Raw genomic sequence first — 20,509 nt, 5'->3', positions numbered from 1 at the left:
GTGCGACTGGACATTTCAAAAGCAACATTTGCATTGAACGACCTTTAGTTATCTGGCTTTTAGGCTGATTTTTAAGACAACTGGTTCAGTACTGCCTTTTCTATTTCCACTATTAAAAATTTCCCATTTTTTATTTTTTCCAGCAGTCAGAGGGCCTCGTGTGGCCCACTACACTCTGAAGTGCTAATTTCAACAAGTTGACTGACAGTTCAACGTAGGTACAATTGAAGGCCACCTTATTCGGTTGTTTTATTATGTACAAAAAATACAAAGTAATATGTGCTGTCACGATCACAATATTGCGGAACGTGAAAAAGCATGACAAAACTGCGTTCTGTGCCATATAACAGCATACACCTGCTCTTTCACCTCTCGCAGGCATTTGTGTACTGTCATTTCTACCTTGCGCTCGCCTCGATCCGAACTGGTGCCAGATGCCGCTTCGATGCCCAAGCAACTGAAGCAGATCACGTCGCCTTTCGTGGCGCAGCGATTCTTGGTAAAAGAGAGGGGGTGTGCAATTATGTTTTTTCTGTTTATCCTCATGCTCCTCGCAGGCGCTATCATCAATTTTAAATGTGCGCGCGCTGAACAAACAAGCGACAAGGCTCCGAATGCCAGAATAACCAACTGCTCCTGGTCGCAAGCAAGATGGGTATACTAAGCCCTTCGCAAAAAGTATGGTTAAACTAAACATAGATGAAAAGGAAATGTGCGATTTATTTTACACATGAAGGCAAAAGCAAAATGATCAGATGTGTGCATGAGTCCAGCACTCAGCATAAGCTAATGCCCAGTGAACTTGGCGTCGACAGCGCTCACTGGTTGCAGTTGTGTCTGGCGTCAACCAGAGTGTGCTAGACACACGAGAGCCGAGAACATATGAAAAAGGGTTACATATGACACAAGGGCAGAAAAGAGCCAATGGTGCAAGTAGCATGAGCAATGTGATATGCATAGGTCAATCGGCACTTTCATGGAAATAAAAAAATACAGGCAATACAGGCTAACATGCAGGCCTCTGAAGCCACGAGTAGATTGCAGATGTTCTGCTAGTCTTGTCCCACATTGCTAATGAACCGCGAAATTGCCATCCGCGGTGCTCACTTCTGAATGAGAGATGCATGAGATCTGCAGATGAAAGCTAGATATCATAGCGGTGCCTGGGGCCAGCTCCCATCTACGTTCTCGTGCGTAAAGTAAGGAGTGAGGGTACAGACATACCTGCGAAAGAAGAACAAGCAGGCGGGTGCCATTAGGTGGCGCAGAACGCAGTTTTTGCACGTTTTCCCACATCCCGCAATATTGCGATCACGACAGTAAACTATAGTCTAGCATACCCCCTTCCCCTACCACAGGCTTAAGGCCTTCCCTTGTTAATTTATTGATTGGTTCACAGCTCGGCACAAGTGCCACACTGTTTCTAATAAGTCAGTATTACATAAGGTCAAAGATAAGGTCAAAAATAATTTGCATTAAAAACCAGATTCGAGCAGCACCATCGCCACCATCATCAACCATGCCACTGTGGCTTTGCAACTTTCTGCTTTCTAACATAACCAGTTTTATTAGCGACGCATTCCTGATGATGATGGCACCCTCATGTCTGCAAGCCTAAAGTCAGAAGATGGAAGCAATCACAAGGCAGAGCCGCAAAGTGCATTTGCACTTTGCGCTTCAAACATCTCTGCGACGTAAACTGAGCATGAGGTTTCAACGCGAGAGCAAAAAATCACCGGGGAAGCAACCAGGTGGGCCACCTGGCCACAGTGGCAGGTGGCAGCTAAATTCATGACTGATCACTCAGGAAGAGCAACATGGGTCACACAAGCCCCACCAGTGGCAGCACCTGCCATCGCAGGGCAGTGGCGCATCGCTTAGCCGCTCCACCATTGTGCCTGTAGTGGTATGATGACTCGCAGGTATATATGTGTGAAGTTGAGAATGACCGATTCCGCATATGTGGGCATTAATTAACCCATTATGCTATTGTGTCATGCCCTTAAGGTGAAGCTTGAGTGTCCCCTCAAATTTTTTGGAACTGGGGCCTTTAATTAAGCACTGCCTCTACACGTTATGTCCTGCATGAGTTGCAGACAGTTATCAACTTTTGTAGAAACCTTCAAGTCATACTCTTAGTACAGTACAGCCGCCCAGTTTTGCTTTCGAGTTTTGCAGCACGAGCTAAGGTGGCTGCCTAACTGCGACACTGAACAGGTAGCGTGGTTATGCCATAACGGAGTGGAATTAAACAACCAGCAAAAACTTTACGGTTCACTAAAAACATAGGGCGGGAACCTTACACCTAACATGACTCTGCACAAGCCGGCATGACACTACCACAAACATAATGCACTAGCAGTGACGATGCTTGGGCTGTCTCGTAGCGCGGCCTCAGTGAACACCTCCTATACTCAGGAAATTTATCAAAATTGCGATGTCTTTGAGCGCTGTAAGGCTTTCACATGGAAAAATAAAAGGTGGAATGCAGCACAACAGAACAAAAATATCAAATGGAATGCAGCGCAACAGAACAAAAACTATCAAAATGACACTAACGTTAACACTTTCCATTTTGCTTCTTTCATGGAAACGAGCGCTGCCATTTAAACTGCTGATACCGAGAAAGCGGTGAAAAAAAAATAAATAAAACATTAAATTAGGCCAACATACCATGTGTGGCCAAAAATATGAAGCAAAAACAAGAACCGGAGACAGAATGAGAAGAGGAGATGCAGGCAAATGATAACATTTCAATCGTACCAACGCCAAAGCGATTACAAGAAAGCTTCGGGGAGCTTCCTCGGCTGTGTTAGCCGTCCTTGCCTTGTCTGCAATCCGCCTTTTTCATTTTCCTGTGCTGCCACTTCGCGTACAACGCTGGAAGCTCACTGGTAGGGTACTGCGCGCCCAACCCGGCCGGACTGAGTGCCGCTCCGGAGCACGTTTTGTTGGAATCTGTCGACGATGGCGTGTCCTTGGCAGCACCTGGTACCTGGAGGATTTCTAGGATTGACTGATGGCTGGATGCGAAGTCCGAGGCAGGCTGCAGTGCCCACCGAAGAGCAAATTCTTCAGTATCTCCGATCATCCGGCATGTGATGCGAACACCAGCTGAGCAAGGGCCGCCGCTTCAGAGATGAAGGCTACATTCGGAACATAATGTTCAATGAAATATCCCCGATCAGTGAGGTTGCCGTTTTCCGCTGTATATGCCTGCCATCCATGAAAGGTGGATACTACATCGTGCACGCCGTAGTACAGAAAACGACTGGGGACAACAGTTTCCACAAGCAATCGTTGTGCTCAAGCGCTGTAGAATAGCTACACGAGCTATAAAAGCACAAGCGTACTCGCAACAAAGCAGCTCTGTTAGCATTTCACTGTATTTTCCCACAGCACACCGCTGCATAGGTTAAACAAGCATGCGCGTCCATAAAGACGAGCGCGAAAAGCGCACATTGATCCATTCCGGTGATACCACGCAGAGCTCTTCATCATGGATATGATTCGAACACACGCATAACGCACCTTCTTCTTCTGCCTCTTAATACATGGCACATACCCACACGGGGTGATTGGCCAGGGTGTAGTGGCATAAACAAGGAAATTTCCATAGGAGATTATGACAAAATTTTAGCACCATGCGTGAATGCTCTCGTAGCTTCTTTTTCGTTGGCCGCTCCATCGCGCGTTGAAAGCGGCTCACAGCACTTGCCCATTCGGCCTTCTTGCTTGAGAAAGCAAAAAACGTCGGAACGAAGTCTGGGTGCCGCGGTGACATTCGAGGCCTTCCTGCCCATGAATAAAGCACTTCGTGATAGACTGCACACGCATTTAAACACAGTACCTCGTCCGTATCTGTCACAAAGTGATTCCCGCACAGTCTTGACTTGCTTGACAGTGCCCAAGGGCGGCCACAATCGTCGAGCCGGCGAACTGCTTTTATCCACGCTTCGCGTCGAAGGCTGTCCCGGGAAGCGCTCGGAAAGCGAAAAAATCCGAGTTTGCTTCCCTTTACATATTGGGCATTGCAGCCGTGTACAACATATTTCGTAGGTATCGCCAAATGCGTCGCGCTGAACGCCCGACGGCTGCAGCAGCGCACCCCGCGTAGGAAGCCGGTTTATTTACACTTCCACGGCCGGTCTCGAGTGGAGCGCGCGACCCTTCCAATATGTTTCGCGACACCGCCGCCAGGGGATGGGCGCATGCGCAGTCGCGTCGTGAAAAAGGCGGATTGCAAGACACGGTTGGTAGCGCCCAATTTTGGCACTGGGCAAGCGTAATGCGACTTCATCTGATGTTTTCATTTTGAATTTTCTAAGCGGAATAACTTTCTTTTGTATCCTCCAATTGCAATTATCCTTTTTGCACTGGTGCCTAGAAGGCATGACGAATCCTTTTAATCAAAATAATTGGCAGTGAAAAAAAAAAATGTCGCACTGCCCTTTAAATAATAACTGCTGTCGCATGGTCACTTCCAATCGCGACTGAGACTTAACCCAATTGAAATTCCGAGCATGCTCGATATGCGGTGCTATTACACATTCCCACTGATTCCAGGTCAACCAGTCGGCGAGCTAAATGCCCGGTGGCACTGAATGCACACATAATTGTAGAACAAACACACTTTTGATAAAAATTTCGAAGCTGTTCCATCTAAAGTATGTTCCACTACGAACACAAGAAAAACGCCATACTACCAGCTCATGCACATCAGTGCTGCATTTGTTGCACGCTTGTTCACTACTGCCCAATGCAAGCCAGTGGTACACTATTGACAGCGTTAACACAATTTCCAAAACAAAGAAACAAAGCTGCAATGAGCAATGTGCATTTTATTTTTTGAATGCTGTTCCTCCTCCTTCAAGTCTAGTTTGCATTTGAATGTCTCCCGAGCACATTAATAGCAGCCCTTAACCAAAATTGAAAATCACGATAGTACTTCAGGAACCGGCTTGGGGCTGAGCAGGATCAGGCTCGATTGCGACTGAGCTGGCCATGCACCAACGCCAATCAGCATCGAGTTCGATCCCAATTGGGATCAAAAGTGCCTGTGTGGCAACAATACATGAGGTAACTGTGCTTTCAACCCAAAAAGTTAAATAATACATTTCACTTTTATGGTAACTATGTATTACCAGCCGCTACCGCTGGAGCGCCATGCCTTGCAGTCAGCCATAATTCCCTACTTTGCAGCCCCGAGTGTTATTCCGGTGAGCTACGGACAAAACTTGGCACCACAACACGACTGTTGCTTTGTGCTATGGTTTAAAGTTTTCATTCTTTTCTGACAACACAATCTGCTCAGCCATAACATAATTTTGACTATCATGAGCAATCTGCAATTTTCTTCAAAGCACCATGAGCTAAGTAACAGTCAACTTGACTTACGCAAAGAAAATTCTGTTTCTGACAACTGATTAATGCAAATTTATGCCAAGTTTCATAGCCATTGTTCTTAAGACCATCCAGAGCACTGTGCATATGCAAATTTATGGAAGCTGACAAATCAATAACTGCATGCCTCTATCACCATGCCATCACTGCAAGCCTCGCGCTTTAAACACAGCGATGTCAGCCGCAAATTATTCGGGACAGAGTCAGCCCTTTAACCGTGACATAAGCAAGCTTGCTGACAAGTTCCCAATATGTTGTTGCCATGTGATATTGCACACAGTTAATCCCTCTTACTATAATGCCTCATGGGCGCCCTGTGTGAGGTGCACAACAAATCCTCAAGGGATTTTTGAATGCAGTGCATCGACAGTGATGCGTCGTACAGCGTAGCACTGCGTGTGCCATCCAGCGCTGTGCGCACCATCCAGCGTTGCTGCGCGTGTGCGCATGCGAATGGTGTGTGCGAGGCGACGACGACGAAGAGCGAGGCGAGCACGAGGAGCAGAGAGCTGATGTATCAGAAACCCGAGGTGTGAAGGGAGACAGCGCAGTGGAGATCAGATCATTCAAGCGTGGAGGTGGCAGCCGTCGGATATTGGGTCCGTGCTGCCGTAGACCGCCCTTGGATCATTGACGCAAAGCTCCTGCATTCCTTTCAAGTTTGGAGGTGGCAGCCGATGGATTGAGGGTCCGTGCTGCCGAGAGGCTCCCTTGGATAGCCTGTATTAAGCTTACGGCGTTTCGGAACGCTGTCAATGGGTCTAAGCTACGCTTCTCCTGCTGCTACCAAGTTCTTCGGGTGGCTGGCAGGAGTCCACCGGTGTCTTGTGTTCCTCTCCACTCCGACTACCACCTGGCTCTCTTCCGCCGCTTCCTTTGATGCAACGCCAGCGACGCGTCTGTCTCGGTTCATCAACCTGCATCCGTCATGTCTACAAGGCATCCTCGCCTTACCTGGGACACTTAATATCTGGTGAACTCTTTCCTTTAATCTGTAGTGGTACACGTGTTGAGTGTGTGTTTTTCTTGTTTTCGTTTCCGTTTCTTACTGGCTCTTTTCCTTTAAACTAAAAATACGGCTTCGTTTTGTTTTGTCTGATCTGTTTGTTGTATTGTTCGAACCTGCACTGAATTTCTTAAAAATGTGGTAGGGGACCACTGTGTGTGGGAAAAAATTATTGTGGTTCTCATGTGATTAAAATTGCACTGCATGCGATGCATGGTAGTGAATGGTTTGAGAGACAAACTGTTCCCCTTCGGCAGTCGGGGACGCGTTACCAGTTCACAACAATTGGCGTCCGCACGACAGGACAAAGCCGTGTTTCTTTTTCCTTTTGTGGGTTTGTAAAAAGAAACGATGGCAACACTAAAGGATTTGATCGAATTGGGTGAACGAATGGGGTTGAGAGATGCCGAGATGCGTTCATGGGTTGCCGCTGAGCAGGAGAAGGAACGCGCAGCACGTGTTGCCGAACGGGAGGCTCAACACGAGCATGAAAAGGCACTAGCAAGGGCTGAAGAGCGTAGATTGCAGCTCCAATTAAGGCTCGCAGAAGCTGATGGGGGTAATCGAGAACCCAAACGGGGGCCCTCAGTAGCGGTCAGCCCACACAAATTGATCCCGCCTTTCGACGATCGCAGGGATGACTTGGACGCATACCTCAAACGTTTTGAGCGTATCGCAGAAGGGCACAGCTGGCCCAAGGAAAAATGGGCTGCAGCACTCAGTATGTCTTTGACTGGGGAAGCTCTCCGTGTGTTCGGTCGATTGTCTTCCACAGATTCAATGGATCATGATAAGGCAGAACTAGTCCTGCTCCAACATTATCGGTTCACAGCAGAGGGTAATCGCAAAAGCTTTTGGGAAAGTAAGCCATTTGATAAGTAAGCTCAGTCCTTTTGATCGATTGGCCGAGGTGTCGGGAACGGCCACAACGTACAATTATTTACGTGACTTGGTGGTGGCCGAACGGTTCATGAGGAACTGCCATAGTCTGGCGATTTTCCTTCGAGAGAGAGAGTGCCAGACGCTGGACAAAATGGCTTTGGCAGCAGACAACTTTCTAGAGGCCCAGCGGCGAAGGAACTTGTCTTCGTTCAAAGAATCGTTCGAGGTGGGCACCCCGAGAGAGAAGGATGTTCCATCAAGTAGACAGTTAGGAAGGTGCCTCATTTGTAACCGACCTGGACATAATGCCGCCGACTGTCGGTCTAAGCCAAAGCAGCTTTATTGCATTTATGCCTAAAAAAAAAAGGCATGATGTAAGTTCCTGCTCAAGGAAGCACGAATACCAGAAGCAATCGTCTTGTTGTGTTCAGCCAGAGAGTGTTGTGCCTGAAACGATGTCCACAACAGCAGATAATAGGCTTGAACCAGCTGAGGATAAGGTGGTAGTCGGACTTGTCCGGAAAAGGCCTCCAGACGCCCAACACATGCCGTACTAGAGGGAGAGCTCCGAGGCCTACCCGTATGTGTTTTACGGGACACGGGGAGCAATAGAGTGGTGCTGCGGAGAGCCCTATTTCCTAACTCGGCTCTCACTGGCTCGAGATCTATGGTGTTCCTTGCTGATGGCAGCAGTCTAGAAGTTCCCGAGGCAGAAACCTATATCGCTTCCCCTTATTTCACTGGCACGGCCCTGGTAAAGTGCATGGAGACACCATTGTACGATGTCATAATTGGAAATATACCAGAGGACCGTGAGCCGTCAAATTCAGATATTAATTGGAAGAAATTGGAGGGTGTTGCTAAAGTATGTCCTGGCATAGTCAATGACGAGGTTGCCAATGAAAATGGTGAGGGTGAGTGCCCAAAAGTGATGTTGGATGGAAAAAAAGTTTCCGAACGAAAGAGGGAAAGTACTGCTTTAAACGTTGGTCCCATGAGGTTCACCAAGGAAATGCTAGAAGCAGAGCAGAGACGATGAGTCATTCAAGGCGTGTTGGGTGAAAGTAGGAAAGGTGCTCCATGGCAAGCACGGCACTTCGCACTCATATTCTGTCGAAAAGGAGTTGCTGTATTGCCTCTACCATCTCGTTTCTGGCAGAGAGGTTCTACAGGTAGTACTTCCAAAGTCTTGTATATCACAAGTGTTAAGTCTTGCCCTCAGTAGTGCGTTGGCGGGCCATCAGGGCATTAAGAAGACTACAGATCGAGTTCTGGAAGAATTCTACTGGCCGGGAGTGCAGGAGGAGATTAAGAGGTACGTCAGGTCGTGCGACTCCTGCCAAAGGACGTGCCCGAAATGCAAAGTAGAGAAAGCTCCGTTGCTCTTATCGACGCTCCATTTGATAGGGTCTATGTCGATGTTGTCGGTCAGCTGTCGCCCACATCAGTGAAGGGAATAGATATATTCTCACTCTCGATGATTCTGCCACACGGTATCCCGACGCCGTGGCTCTTCCAAAGATAGATTCAGCAACCGTGGCAGAAGGTTTGGAGGAGATGTTTTCACGAATAGGTTTTCCGAGAGACATCCTTTGTGACCAAGGCTCCTGTTTCACTTCCGAAATGATGAGAGAGCTCAATGATCTCTTGGCGGTGAAACATCTCAGCACGACCCCTTACCATCCAATGTGCAATGGGATGGTGGATAAATTTAATGGCACACTCAAGCAGATGCTGCGGAAGCTCAATCAGGAGCAGCCCAAAACATGGGATCATTATATCGCTCTGATCTGTTGGAATACAGAGAGGTGCCGCAGGCAAGTCTGGGGTTCTCTCCGTTTAAGTTGATACTTGGACGACATGTGCGAGGACCGCTCACAGTCCTCAGAGAGAGCTCTGGACAAGGGAAGAGCTGGGAGAAGACACGAAGACGACATATGGTTACGTTCTCGATCTAAGAGAACGTCTTGAGCAAACTGTGAGAGCGGCACATCAAAATTTCTTGCGTGCCCAACAGTCTCAGAAGAGATACTATGACAGGAACAGGAAGAAGCGGCATTTAAGGGTTGGAGATCGAGCCCTCATTCTTTTGTCAAGTAGCCACAATAAACTACTTATGCAGTGGAAAGGTCCATTTGTGGTTTGTGGGAAAAAGAGCGACGTGGATTATTGGTTCGACTTGGGCCACACTAAGAAGCGATTCCACATCAATATGCTGAAAAATACAAAGAGTGTGCGTCCCAAGAGACCGTGCAAGCGTCATCTTTCGTTGTAATCGAAGAATTTGACATGATCAGAAAACATAGGCGATGATTGCATGAGCGGTTTATAAATTGCTGGAGGGTGATACCCAACGCACAGTGCTACTATCCGGTGTTTGCAATTGTTACCTGTGCAAATGTAGTCTGGTAGCGTCTGTGCGTTATTTTTTCCTTCCTTTGTTCTTCAATTATGGGTTGTTCAGTGTGTACATATTAACCTTTACGGCACAGACGATGTAAAGTTTGTGTCTGATGTTTCGTAAGGTTGTTATTTTCCCTTTTGCCAGATGTATAATGTTTGACCCCATGTACCCTCTGTGCACGTTTCCATGTGCCTCCATGTGTCACTGTGTAAAACGCCTCTGGTGACTTCGGCGGTGTCTAGCTTGACAGTTTACCATGTGAACACTAGCGTTTGTGCATCAACGGTGTTGCCTGCTTCCCACAGGAACATTCGTTTTGTGCACCAACGGCAGTTTTTTCTGCAAAAAAACTTTTCCGAAGGGGGGGCATATGTGAGGTGCACAACAAATCCTCAGGGGATTTTTGAATGCAGTACGTCGACAGTGGTGCATCGGACAGCATAGCGCTGTGCGTGCCATCCAGCGTTGCGCGTATGCGACGGTGATGAAGAGCGAGGCGAGCAAGAGGAGCGGAGAGTTGACGTGTCAGAAACCCGAGGTATGAAGAGAGACAGCGCAGCAGAGATCGGGTCATTCAAGCATGGAGGTGGCAGCCGTCGAACGTTGGGTCCGTGCTGCCATGGACCTCCCTTGGATCATCGACGCAGGGCTCCTGTGTTCCTTTCAAGTTTGGAGGTGGCAGCTGATGGATTGAGGGTCCGTGCAGCCGAGAGGCTCCCTTGGATAGCCTGTATTAAGCTTACGACGTTTCGGGACGCTGTCGACGGGTCCAAGCTATGTTTCTCCTGCTGCTGCCAAGTTCTTGGGGCGGCTGGTGTATTCCTGTGTTCCTCTCCACTCCGACTACCACCTGGCTCTCTTCCGCCGCTTCCTTCGAAGCAACGCCAAAGCATGTCAAGGCATCCCCGCCTCACCTGGGACACTTAATATCTGGTGAACTCTTTCCTTTAATCTGTAGTGCTGTACACGTGCTGAGTGTGTGTTTTTCTCGTTTTCCGTTTCTTATTGGCTCTTTTCCTTTAAACTATAAATATGGCTTCGTTTTGTCTTATCTGTTTGTTGTCTTGTTCCAACCTGCACGCAATAACATTCCCCTTCAGCAGTCGGGGACGCGTTACCACTTCGCGACACCGTGTCGCAAAGAACACTGTTACTTCCTGGTGAATGCAAAATGTGACACAATAGGCATGCAAATAATGTAAAAAAGTACTAATCGTTTTTGTTCTCTAGATTTTTCAACCCCATGAAACTTCCGGTACGTGAAAGGAAATTGTTCTCAGCTAAATATTTTGTTGGTTAACAGCCGCATTTTTCTCCTAAATCTTCGAACATGATGTGAACATAAGCAAAGCCATTTTGATGCTGACATACTTTTAAAACACAGTGGCAAGTGCATATTATGACGCCAGAAATACTCCCTCAACTGCCTGCAATGTAAATAAAGAATGACAACAAACAATGCTGAGGCACTGAATATATTTAGTATCAACCGATCAAGCAGCAGTTGCATGCACTGTTTTTTTTTTCAGTGCAATACTGACTAATATGCACATGCAAGACTGACGTACTAAGAAAATAATGCCTTAGTGCTAGTGAGCACTGCATGCTCCAAAGTGCTGTAACAACCAATTTTTTTTTTTTTTTGTGAGCTTAAAACTAATTCGGTTCAATTCGCACTTTTTGAATATTTCACGAAGCAGAACCAGCATTCCCCCTCAGATTTCCCATCTCCTTAAGCGTGCAAGGTTGCACGCACTGCAAATGTGGAAACACGGCTCAGCGCTACACTACGCCCCAATATCGCAGCACCAGCTGTAGTGAGAACTCAACAGCAGCTAGAGACAACACATTAATGCCTGCTGCTCCAGAAGGAACACATTTTTTTGAAGCTATTCGAACACTTGCCAAATTCTCATCCTCAGATAGGACCGAAACATCCTTCTTTGCGTGAACTCACAAAGCTCATGAGGCGGAAGCTCGATCTGACTTGCAAAAACTGTCAAAACCTCCGACGTATTTCATACTCGCCACAGGGTGTCAGAAATTTCATCCAGAACGGAGGGGCTTGACATAAAAGGACCAAAGAAACAGAAAACGAACAAGCCAAAACACACATGCTCCATTAGGAAGATTTCCCTTTTGACCACTTCCCATCCACATGCAATGAGTCAACCAGCAAAAGCGAGGAATACCGTTTCCAGACACGATAGTGAAAAAAAAAAAACAGCCACGGCCAATGTCACCACATTTTCCACTTTTGGTTGCACATAGAAACTACGCACTGATCTCAGAGACTTTTTTTTTCGTAATATTGTACAGAATGTTTACGTTTATTTCGGGATACAGACATTATGCCCAAATTATTCACGGGCCAATTTTTCGAGATTTGAACACAATTTGCAAAAAAAGTGAAAATTAGTGTGTTTACAGCATTGATCTCTCCCGGCCTACATAATGGGCGCAAGTGAGGATGGTTTGATGGGCAAAACACGCTGCTTCTGGCATTGTGATGCAGCAGGTGTGAAGCGCACCGAGGCAGCTCTAATCGGGGAGAATAAAGGCGGCGGGGAAGAAATCAACACATGCAAAACGATATCAGGGGCAAAATTTGGGCATATTGAGCCGTACACCTTTGATGTCACATTACATCAGGGAGAGATCATCAGAGAGATCTATTGGTGCCACCACACGCGCTCATATAGAACTGTTTAAGCAGCAGTCTTGCTGTACATGCCTGCAGTACTAACATAAAAAACACACAGACCCAGTTTCTACTAAAGCCAGCAGTTATCTTTAGCAGGTTGGTGTCCTGCGAAAATCCTCGGATACACACTTGCCTTGCTCCTTTTCTCGGGCCAAAATTCCACCATAAGCAAGAACCAGGCAAGTCTGGAGGGCATATATTTAGAGACAAATATAAAGCTACATGTTCCTACTGTGTTTTGAAAGAAAAGTATAAAATTGACCATCTAAACGTGATGCAACAGCAAAACTGGAATGTAGCAGACAGCAGCGCCATCGATATCCCAGCCGTCATCGACTGTCCGATTTGAAAACATGCCATTTGCCTCTGCTTACAAGGTGTTGATGAAAGAATGCTGCCTTTCACCTCCTGATACAGTGAGAGATGCTGGCATAGCATTACGAAGCATTAAAAATGAAAGGTGGAAGGCCAATGCTCACAGCGGGCCTCATTATGCAGTTGCAACATGCCACCTTCGATGTGTGCCAACACATGAAGCACAGACCTGAAGCATTCTGTGCAAGCATCAGTTACAGCTAAGGCTGGCGTGAAAAGCTCAAAATGTCGACTGGCTCTGTTGTGAGAAAGTATACGAAATCAAAAAGAACCCAGATCTTGCATCTGCTCATGATCGCCTAGCTCTTGTACCTGAATTTCACATACTTATGTAATGATGCCCCTTGTTGATATACTTATGTTTTCAACAAGTAAATGCTCATAAAATCAAGAATTTCAAACTGTGAATGCACGTTATCCACTACACCAGCATTAAAAAAACTGCTGCCTTGATAACAGCAGCGACCGTTTCATGTTCAAAGTAACTCATGACATTAAAGTACTGTCGACGCATTCATTCTTTGAACAAACAAAACTCTTGCACTTGGTTCCCGATATTCCATTCATGCTCCACTGCCACAAACCATACAAAATCATCATTAACTCGATCAGTTGTGACAAGCTGGGGAGTGAAAATCAGCTCATCCATCCATTAAAGCATGCCTGGAAATGCAAATCAGTTCACATCATGCACAAATCAAACCGATGAGTGCTTCAAATATTTGCAGTAATTTGTGCCTTCACTAAACTTAATCAAGTTGAGATGGTCACAGAATAAAAAGTGGAATAGATAGCACAAGAAAAATGTATACACAAAATTCCTTGCGTTGCCTGTCGCACTTCTTGCTCTGCATACGCATACTAACTTTCCCAGTAGTGTGGCACTCTAAACAGTACCAAGATGGTCGTGCCTGTGCACGAAGGTGGACAACAGAAACTAACCACAAATGTTGGTTCGCAACGTCATCATATGCAAAGCGCACAGACTGGTTTTTCGAGTCAAACAGCACTGCTGGTCACCTCCCTGTGTGTTTTCTAGGCATCTGTGATGCCTATGTACCACAACCATCATCTAGTATGAATCTACTAGCCCATTCCGCAGCTAACATTTCATCACGGCTTCCACCATATGCTGCGGTATCTTCCATCGCCCATATATTCTGTACGCTTGGAGGTGGCTAAATTTACGCAGACTGCATCAATCAATGCATGTCACAAAGCTTGGAAGGAAAATTTCTGATACCATCATTAGCATAATGGCAGTGCTTACCAGCAAATGTTTAAAGTGAGTATTATTCAGTGTTTCACATGTTAGCTTGGCATAAAGTTGTTCTTTTCTTCATACGTAAGCATGAGCACCTTCCAGGACATTGAACAAGGTGAAATGAAAGGAAATGAATAGCCACAGTCAAACTGGCTTCACCTAGCATGCTTTCAACGCACATCATTAAATTTTTCTAGGCACAGTAGTCATTCCTGGGAGTTGGGTTTTGGCATACGAGGCCGTTTCAAATAAGCACACTCAATGACGGCCCAGTCCATCACGCCAGGCTAAGCTGCTGAAGGCGTCAAACAGACTGAGAGGCCGAAACTAATCGAATAATTTGAACCAGCTGAGCGGAACAAATTATCTACAGGAGTCAAAGATGCAGCAGGATTCTGCGCCGAAGCACCCAAACTCCAGACACCTCTCTTGAAAGCATAAATGCGGCCATGCTTGCAAAAGCCAACTGTGCGATGACAGGCACTTCCGAGTCAAGCTTTGTGTAGCATGACTTTACATAAGAGTTAGTGAATGTCAGCACTGAGTGTCAAGACCTAGCCATGTTTGTTGGATAATCAGTATTTATGACAAACAGTTTCAACCATGCTGTTCCCCACAAAAGCATCCCATGCACACAATACACAGCAAGGAACCCAAGTAAAATGCTTTTTTGATGAGCTGAAATTTCAAGCCATAACAATGAAAATGAACCAGCTTCAACCATTTACACTGAACGTAATGTTACAGCACTTTAATTGTCACGTACAGGGGTGAATTTCACACCCACTACGTTGGACCAATGTTTAGTCCACCTTCTCATTTGTACCATAACCCATTGCGTGCATTATACTACCGACACCCGGGCACTTCCTACTGCAATCAAGTCTTATCTCAATTCTAGTGCGTGTTCGACACGCATAATGCTACGCATTCCCGCTCAGTCCTGATGGATGAGATGGCCAGTAAACGGACGCAAAAGCACTTGTGATCAAAAATTTTGCAGCTGTGACGTAGCTACTGCAAGTACCATCACAAAATGTGCAAAACAAACTACAAGCTAATGCTTGTTGGCGAACCCCTGCTTTTGCACGTGCATGGTGTTAAGAGTGTTAACACAATTTTCGAAATCAACTCGCATTGAACAAAGCAAAAAGCTCTTAACATTTTATAGCTTTTACTGAATATCTTTCTGTGCATCTCATTTTTAGTTTGCGCTTGATAATCATTTCCTGACCACATCGGCAGCAGCCCTCGAATGGAACTGGCCGTGCTTTAAAAACTGGCTCGAAGTGGAGAAGGACTCGGCTTGATTGCAACTGCATAGGAATGCCGGATCTGAACCGAGCTTGACCTCAATCAGGATCGAAAATGTCCATCATCACATCTGCATTAGACATGCTGGGTGGCGCGGTGGCGCAGAAAACTCAATTCGGCGACATTTACAGAAGTCGCCGTGCCGAGATCAGCAAGCCCCCATTCATGCTGCCAACAACATGCTCAAACAAATAAAGGAGGGCATTTCGCACACTGTCTTAAATAAACACAAGAAAAACGATGATGGCCTGCATCAATAGGGTACCACTTTTTAATCATACAGAAACTAATCACACCAAAACAGCTTTTACAAGCTAGGAAGGACCAGGAAACAAAACGGACACGTCACCTTCACCAGGCGATTTCACAGGTAAACTATATGCACACCTGAATTTGGGACATGGACCCCAAAGGCTACACTACACCGCCATTCACTTCAAAACGGTGGCAACCAGTCCTTCTCGGTGTAGACGTCACGAGTTTGAATCAACTAGCAGCTATATTTTTAAATCCATTTTACGAGCCATAAATGCATGCTTTGCTGCTGGCTAAATGTCAATATACCTAGAAGCAGTTACAACAGAACCATAATCTGATAGCCTTTTCTCGATGCCCCTTTGATGTAGATTGACAAAAAAAAACAGTTGTGGACACAGTAAAAGTTTTTCGTGACAAAGACCCTCAAAACAAGGATGCAGCTGGTAACGATAACCCCAACTCATCGAATAAACATGGAGGAGACAAGGAATATGGCCAAAGTGATGCGGACACACGACAGCGGTTGTATGGCATCTCGAGGAGCACTTCAGAGTCAAAAATATGCAAGCCACTTCGGCTGCTTTGGGGCTATGCAATACAGTTCATTATGCATTGCCAGTGCTGAAAATCTCTCGAGGACATGGAAAACTACCATCCTCGCCTCTCCACAACTCTCCCGAGTAAATCAAATTCGTTTATTTTCTACAAAGAAGCAGGAGGCTTCCGAGCTAAATGTTGCCTGCACAGCTACAATGAATCCAGGATGCCCGTACACGCAGTAGCACCCAAGCAGACCAGGAATATGAGGGAGCCACTGTTTCAGTCATTCACACCATTACTACTCAATATACCATCGACAATATTAATATCTCTTGGCGGGCCCACAACACACCCCAGTGGCAGGCGCAATCACACCTTGCATGGTACAGACCGTGCTTCGGCAAGGCTACTCTTGCCTTTCGGGACGTAGAGGATATAGGAAGGTTTGCTGCATTTAAGCGCAGGTGGTACTTGCTAGCATAGCTATTTAATACTTTCCAGTATCACCTAGGCAACACATGAGGTGTTCTACCTGCACAGTTACTAACCGCTTTTTAATATTCCCTAGGTAATGTAGAAGCTTGGGCAAGTTGGCGTGACATTGTTTTTAAGCAGCGTAAGGGACAACGCCACCGTGTATGTGCACTTGTCTCGTCCTTTAACATTATTCTGGCCGTGACTGCACATTTCTGAAAAACTGTGTGCCCTCTTCACCTCCCACCACTGCAAAGCTTCGTGGAGCTCTACTTGAAGAATAAGCAGCTTCTTTCGTGTAAACAAAGTAACATCAAGGTGACTTGCAGTCCTCAAGTTGCCACAAACATTCTATTAGAGATTTAGCATAGTGGAGACATAATAGCGCGGATGTATACCAGTCCAGCCAGGTGCCCGCTACACATGACGTTTGGAGTGGGAGTTGACGGCTCGATTAATTTTAATCACCTGCAGTTCTTTTAATGCGCACTGACACTACGCAGCACATCGGAAATATCGCATTTTCGTCCCCATCGAAATGTGACCGCAGCAGCCAGGATTCACTTCAAAAATGAACTTTTTTGTGTACTGCAGAGGATCCTAACTATCGTGTCAACCCCGAGGCACTATTAACTACAGTCTCTGCTATGCTAGACTCAGAACGGGAAATATACTTGGCCACAGCAACTGTGCTGAAGCCGAGATGAATGCCAACAAAAGTGGTGTTTGACCATGCGCTGCGAGAATGACAACTTTCGATCAGAAGTTAACGAATGAAAATGAACATCATGTGTGAACACTAATATTGTTGCTTACGCAAATGCCCAGGCTGCCAACATCTGAATGGGTTCCTTCAAAAAATCAACGACGAAAAGCAGTGGTTTCGAACAGTTCCAATACTGATCAATGAAATCAATGGAACATTCCCGATTCTACTAAAACCAGCCCTCGGTGACAGGCATCAACAGCTTGAACGCAGTTTCAAGCAAGAACAGGTCTCCAGACGCCTAAATGCAGAAACGAAACATCCATCCCACACCAGACGCAGTTTTGCACACCAGAATGTGAACCACACGCCAGCGCTCGCGTTTCCCGTTTTAAGGGAGGCCAGTTTTTCTGAAAGTTTCCACCAAACTACTCCGCCGTTTCGCGAACACCTCTGGCGTTTGTTTACAACGCGGCGCGTCCCATCGGGACGCCAGGCGAGTACACACGGCATCGCGTCGACAGAAACCCACATAACGAAAACCGAAGCCTTCTCGGTTTCGGATACCGCGTATGGAACGATCTGCACGTGTCGAATGTCCCGAGGAGCGGCGTGGACGCGCGCCTGTCACGCAGCGACGAGCGTGCGTGCTGGCGACACGTGCGCGGTGGAACGAAGACGCGGTTCTCTGCAAGCGGGCAGCGCATTGCCAAAGGAAAAACACGTGGCGACAACGAAGACGACGCGGGCTTCGCTACGAACTGCGCGACCACACACGCCGAAAGCGTCCCCGGAACATCGGTCCTGCAATCGACGCTTACCAAACGTGAGTGACCGTTCGCGCTTCGTTCGCGTGGTCGCCGACCACTGTGCAAAGAAAGGCTGCACTGGCAAGCAGCAGCACTACTCACCGGCGGCCGGTACATGGGTGCGGAGATCTGCTGCGGATAGGAGCCGCGCGCGCCGGCCCAGGGCGAATACTGCTGCTCCGCCATGCCCTTGTGCATGGAGTTGTAATCGCCGTAGCTGTTCTGGTAGCGGTGCAGCGGGTTCGGGGACTGCAGCAGCTGGTTGAGCGTGGGCGTGGGTCCACCCTGCTGGCTGAGACTCGGTCCCGAGAGGAACCGCTGCGGAGGCGCTCCGCCGCTGCCCCCGTTGGCGCTCGGTGGGTAGCAGGGCATCATAGAGCCCGGCCTCTGCGGCCCTCCCATGGGACCCATGGCGGACCGCGGGCTCTGCGGGTAGCCCGGCCGCATGTGCTGCTGGTTGTAATGCTGGTAGAGCTTGCTCTGAGCCGGGTCGTTGGCGTTCCCAGGTAGATTGGGGCCGCCATGTTGGCTAGCCATGTAGCCTCCCCGGTCCGCGTACCCCGCGCCGTAACCGGGCACCGGAACGTGGTTCATGCTGTCCGGAGAGTTCCGAAACTCCTCGCCACCCATCACCGAATCCCGAAGGTTCGGGTTGTAGGCTCGGAAGTCGGAACCTAGCCGCTGTCGATCGGCAAAAGCGGCCGGATCGCCGGCGACACCGCTAGGCCTAGCGTTCAGCTGGTGGGTACCTCCATCTTGGAAGTTATCCATTGTCAGTTCTCGGCCTATGTGTCCGCTGGCGCTGCTCGGCGATTTCACACGGTTGTTCACCATCACGCCGGCCGGAATTTCGTCCGCACTGAGCTCTTCGCCCGAAGCACCATTCTTGAGTCCTCCGCCGGATCCGGGAGGAGGCAGCTCCGCGCCGTCTGCCGTTTTTTGTTCACAATTCAGCAGGCTCTGCGCTGGCGCTGCCATACTGCCACTAAGCCCACACCCTGAACGGTCGCATCCTCACGCGGCGCACGTAATCCGGCTTCCCGGAGGTCCGCCGCTCATCTCGGACCTCGATGATGTTCACAGTCACCACGTGTGTTGGCCTGCAAAGCCGCGAAACGATGCTACACGGGCATGGCCTTATCAACCGCACGCACACTATTATTCTGGCCACTTCGAAAGCGGGAACATCTGTGAGAAGGAAAGTAAGGATAACGGAATCCCTCCGCACACTCGTCTTGCCCTCACGGGGTCGCCGATCACCGTCGGTGTCCACTTGATCCAATAATCCACTTCAAATAGTTGGTCCGAGTGCCACACTTCACCGCGCCGAACCGCAACCGACATAAATTTTCGACGCGAGGGACTACTTTTTTGCAATTAACCGCGGCCGCGGAAGGAGCGACTCGCGGGGGGCGCTGCGGTCCGGTATTTTCACTCGCTAGCGCGATATAAAGCGTATTTCAGGCCGGAAAAAATGCCGTAAAGGCTTTGAAAAATGTCCCCCGAGCTGTAGACTCGGTCTTTTGACGCCTGAATGCTCTCCGTGCCGATTAACGCACCAACACACTCGCGACAACACCGCGCAGTGACTCATGTAAGAATACTGCCGACGGTGGCTCTTTTTGTGAACTTTTTCCACCGCTTTGCCGTTTCTAGACAAATTTTCGCTCGCTGTCAGCGGTCAAACACGTCAAAACCGAACATTTTGAGTCACGTTCACAAGTTGAACAACTTTGCTTCCTGGCATTGGTCGGCCCCGGAGTGGTGTAATGCCAGGAAACGCGTCACTCAGGAGACGACGGTGTGACCTGCCGCCGCTGCTGGCCAAACACAGGCGGCGCCACCATCCACGCAACGATCGGGCGCTCTCGGTCAATACGTCGGAAAGCCTTGTGCCGGCGAAATCCACGCACACATGAATCGCACTGGCCGATCTGCATCTCAAGTTGTTTTTCCCGCTAAATCGTTTATCGCCAGGGGAGGCGTGGTATTCGCCGACGGCTGCGCCGGTGCCCTCGTGATTGCGCGCCGGCTTTCCTTCTAGCCCCGCAAGGCGCTGGGCTGTCACGCGCTTCAATTGTGACCTTTTTTTTTCTTTTCTTTCATTCCTTTTCTTTTTGTTCTTTCGCGGGGGAGGAGAGCTGGGCGCTATCTTCTCTTTTTTTTTCTCTCCGCTACGGCTCTCTTAACTGTCATCGCGAAGGAGAAAAATATAAATAGAAGCCATCCGCTCCGATTCTTCCTTTCGAGTGGCGCGCGCGGTCGAGTTTAAACCTTTCGAAAACGCTAGGACTTGGTGCCTGTATGCGCACTGCTTCTCTCTCCCTTGTTCGAGTCTCATGCTTTCATTCAAGTTGGTTCTTTGCATGC

The 20,509-nt window shown here is 47.9% G+C and overlaps 1 protein-coding gene across 2 annotated transcripts in view; it reads right to left on the bottom strand.

Moving 5' to 3' along the window:
* Positions 1–19,939, bottom strand: part of LOC144099214 (trithorax group protein osa-like) — a 174,857-nt gene extending 154,918 nt beyond the window's left edge. The window contains exon 1 of one of the 2 annotated variants that reach the window (XM_077632358.1): positions 18,242–19,939. In XM_077632358.1, coding sequence (XP_077488484.1) covers positions 18,242–19,117 — 876 coding nt within the window. In that variant the 5' untranslated portion in view covers positions 19,118–19,939. The remainder of the gene's footprint in view (positions 1–18,241) is intronic. The other variant, XM_077632359.1, reaches the window with a different exon arrangement.
* Between the last annotated feature and the right edge of the window lie 570 nt (positions 19,940–20,509).

The sequence above is a fragment of the Amblyomma americanum genome, chromosome 7 (assembly GCF_052857255.1).
Source record: "Amblyomma americanum isolate KBUSLIRL-KWMA chromosome 7, ASM5285725v1, whole genome shotgun sequence".
Lineage (NCBI taxonomy): Eukaryota > Metazoa > Arthropoda > Arachnida > Ixodida > Ixodidae > Amblyomma > Amblyomma americanum.
Note: the sequence above shows the minus strand (reverse complement) of the source record. Positions and strands in the feature narration are given on the sequence as shown.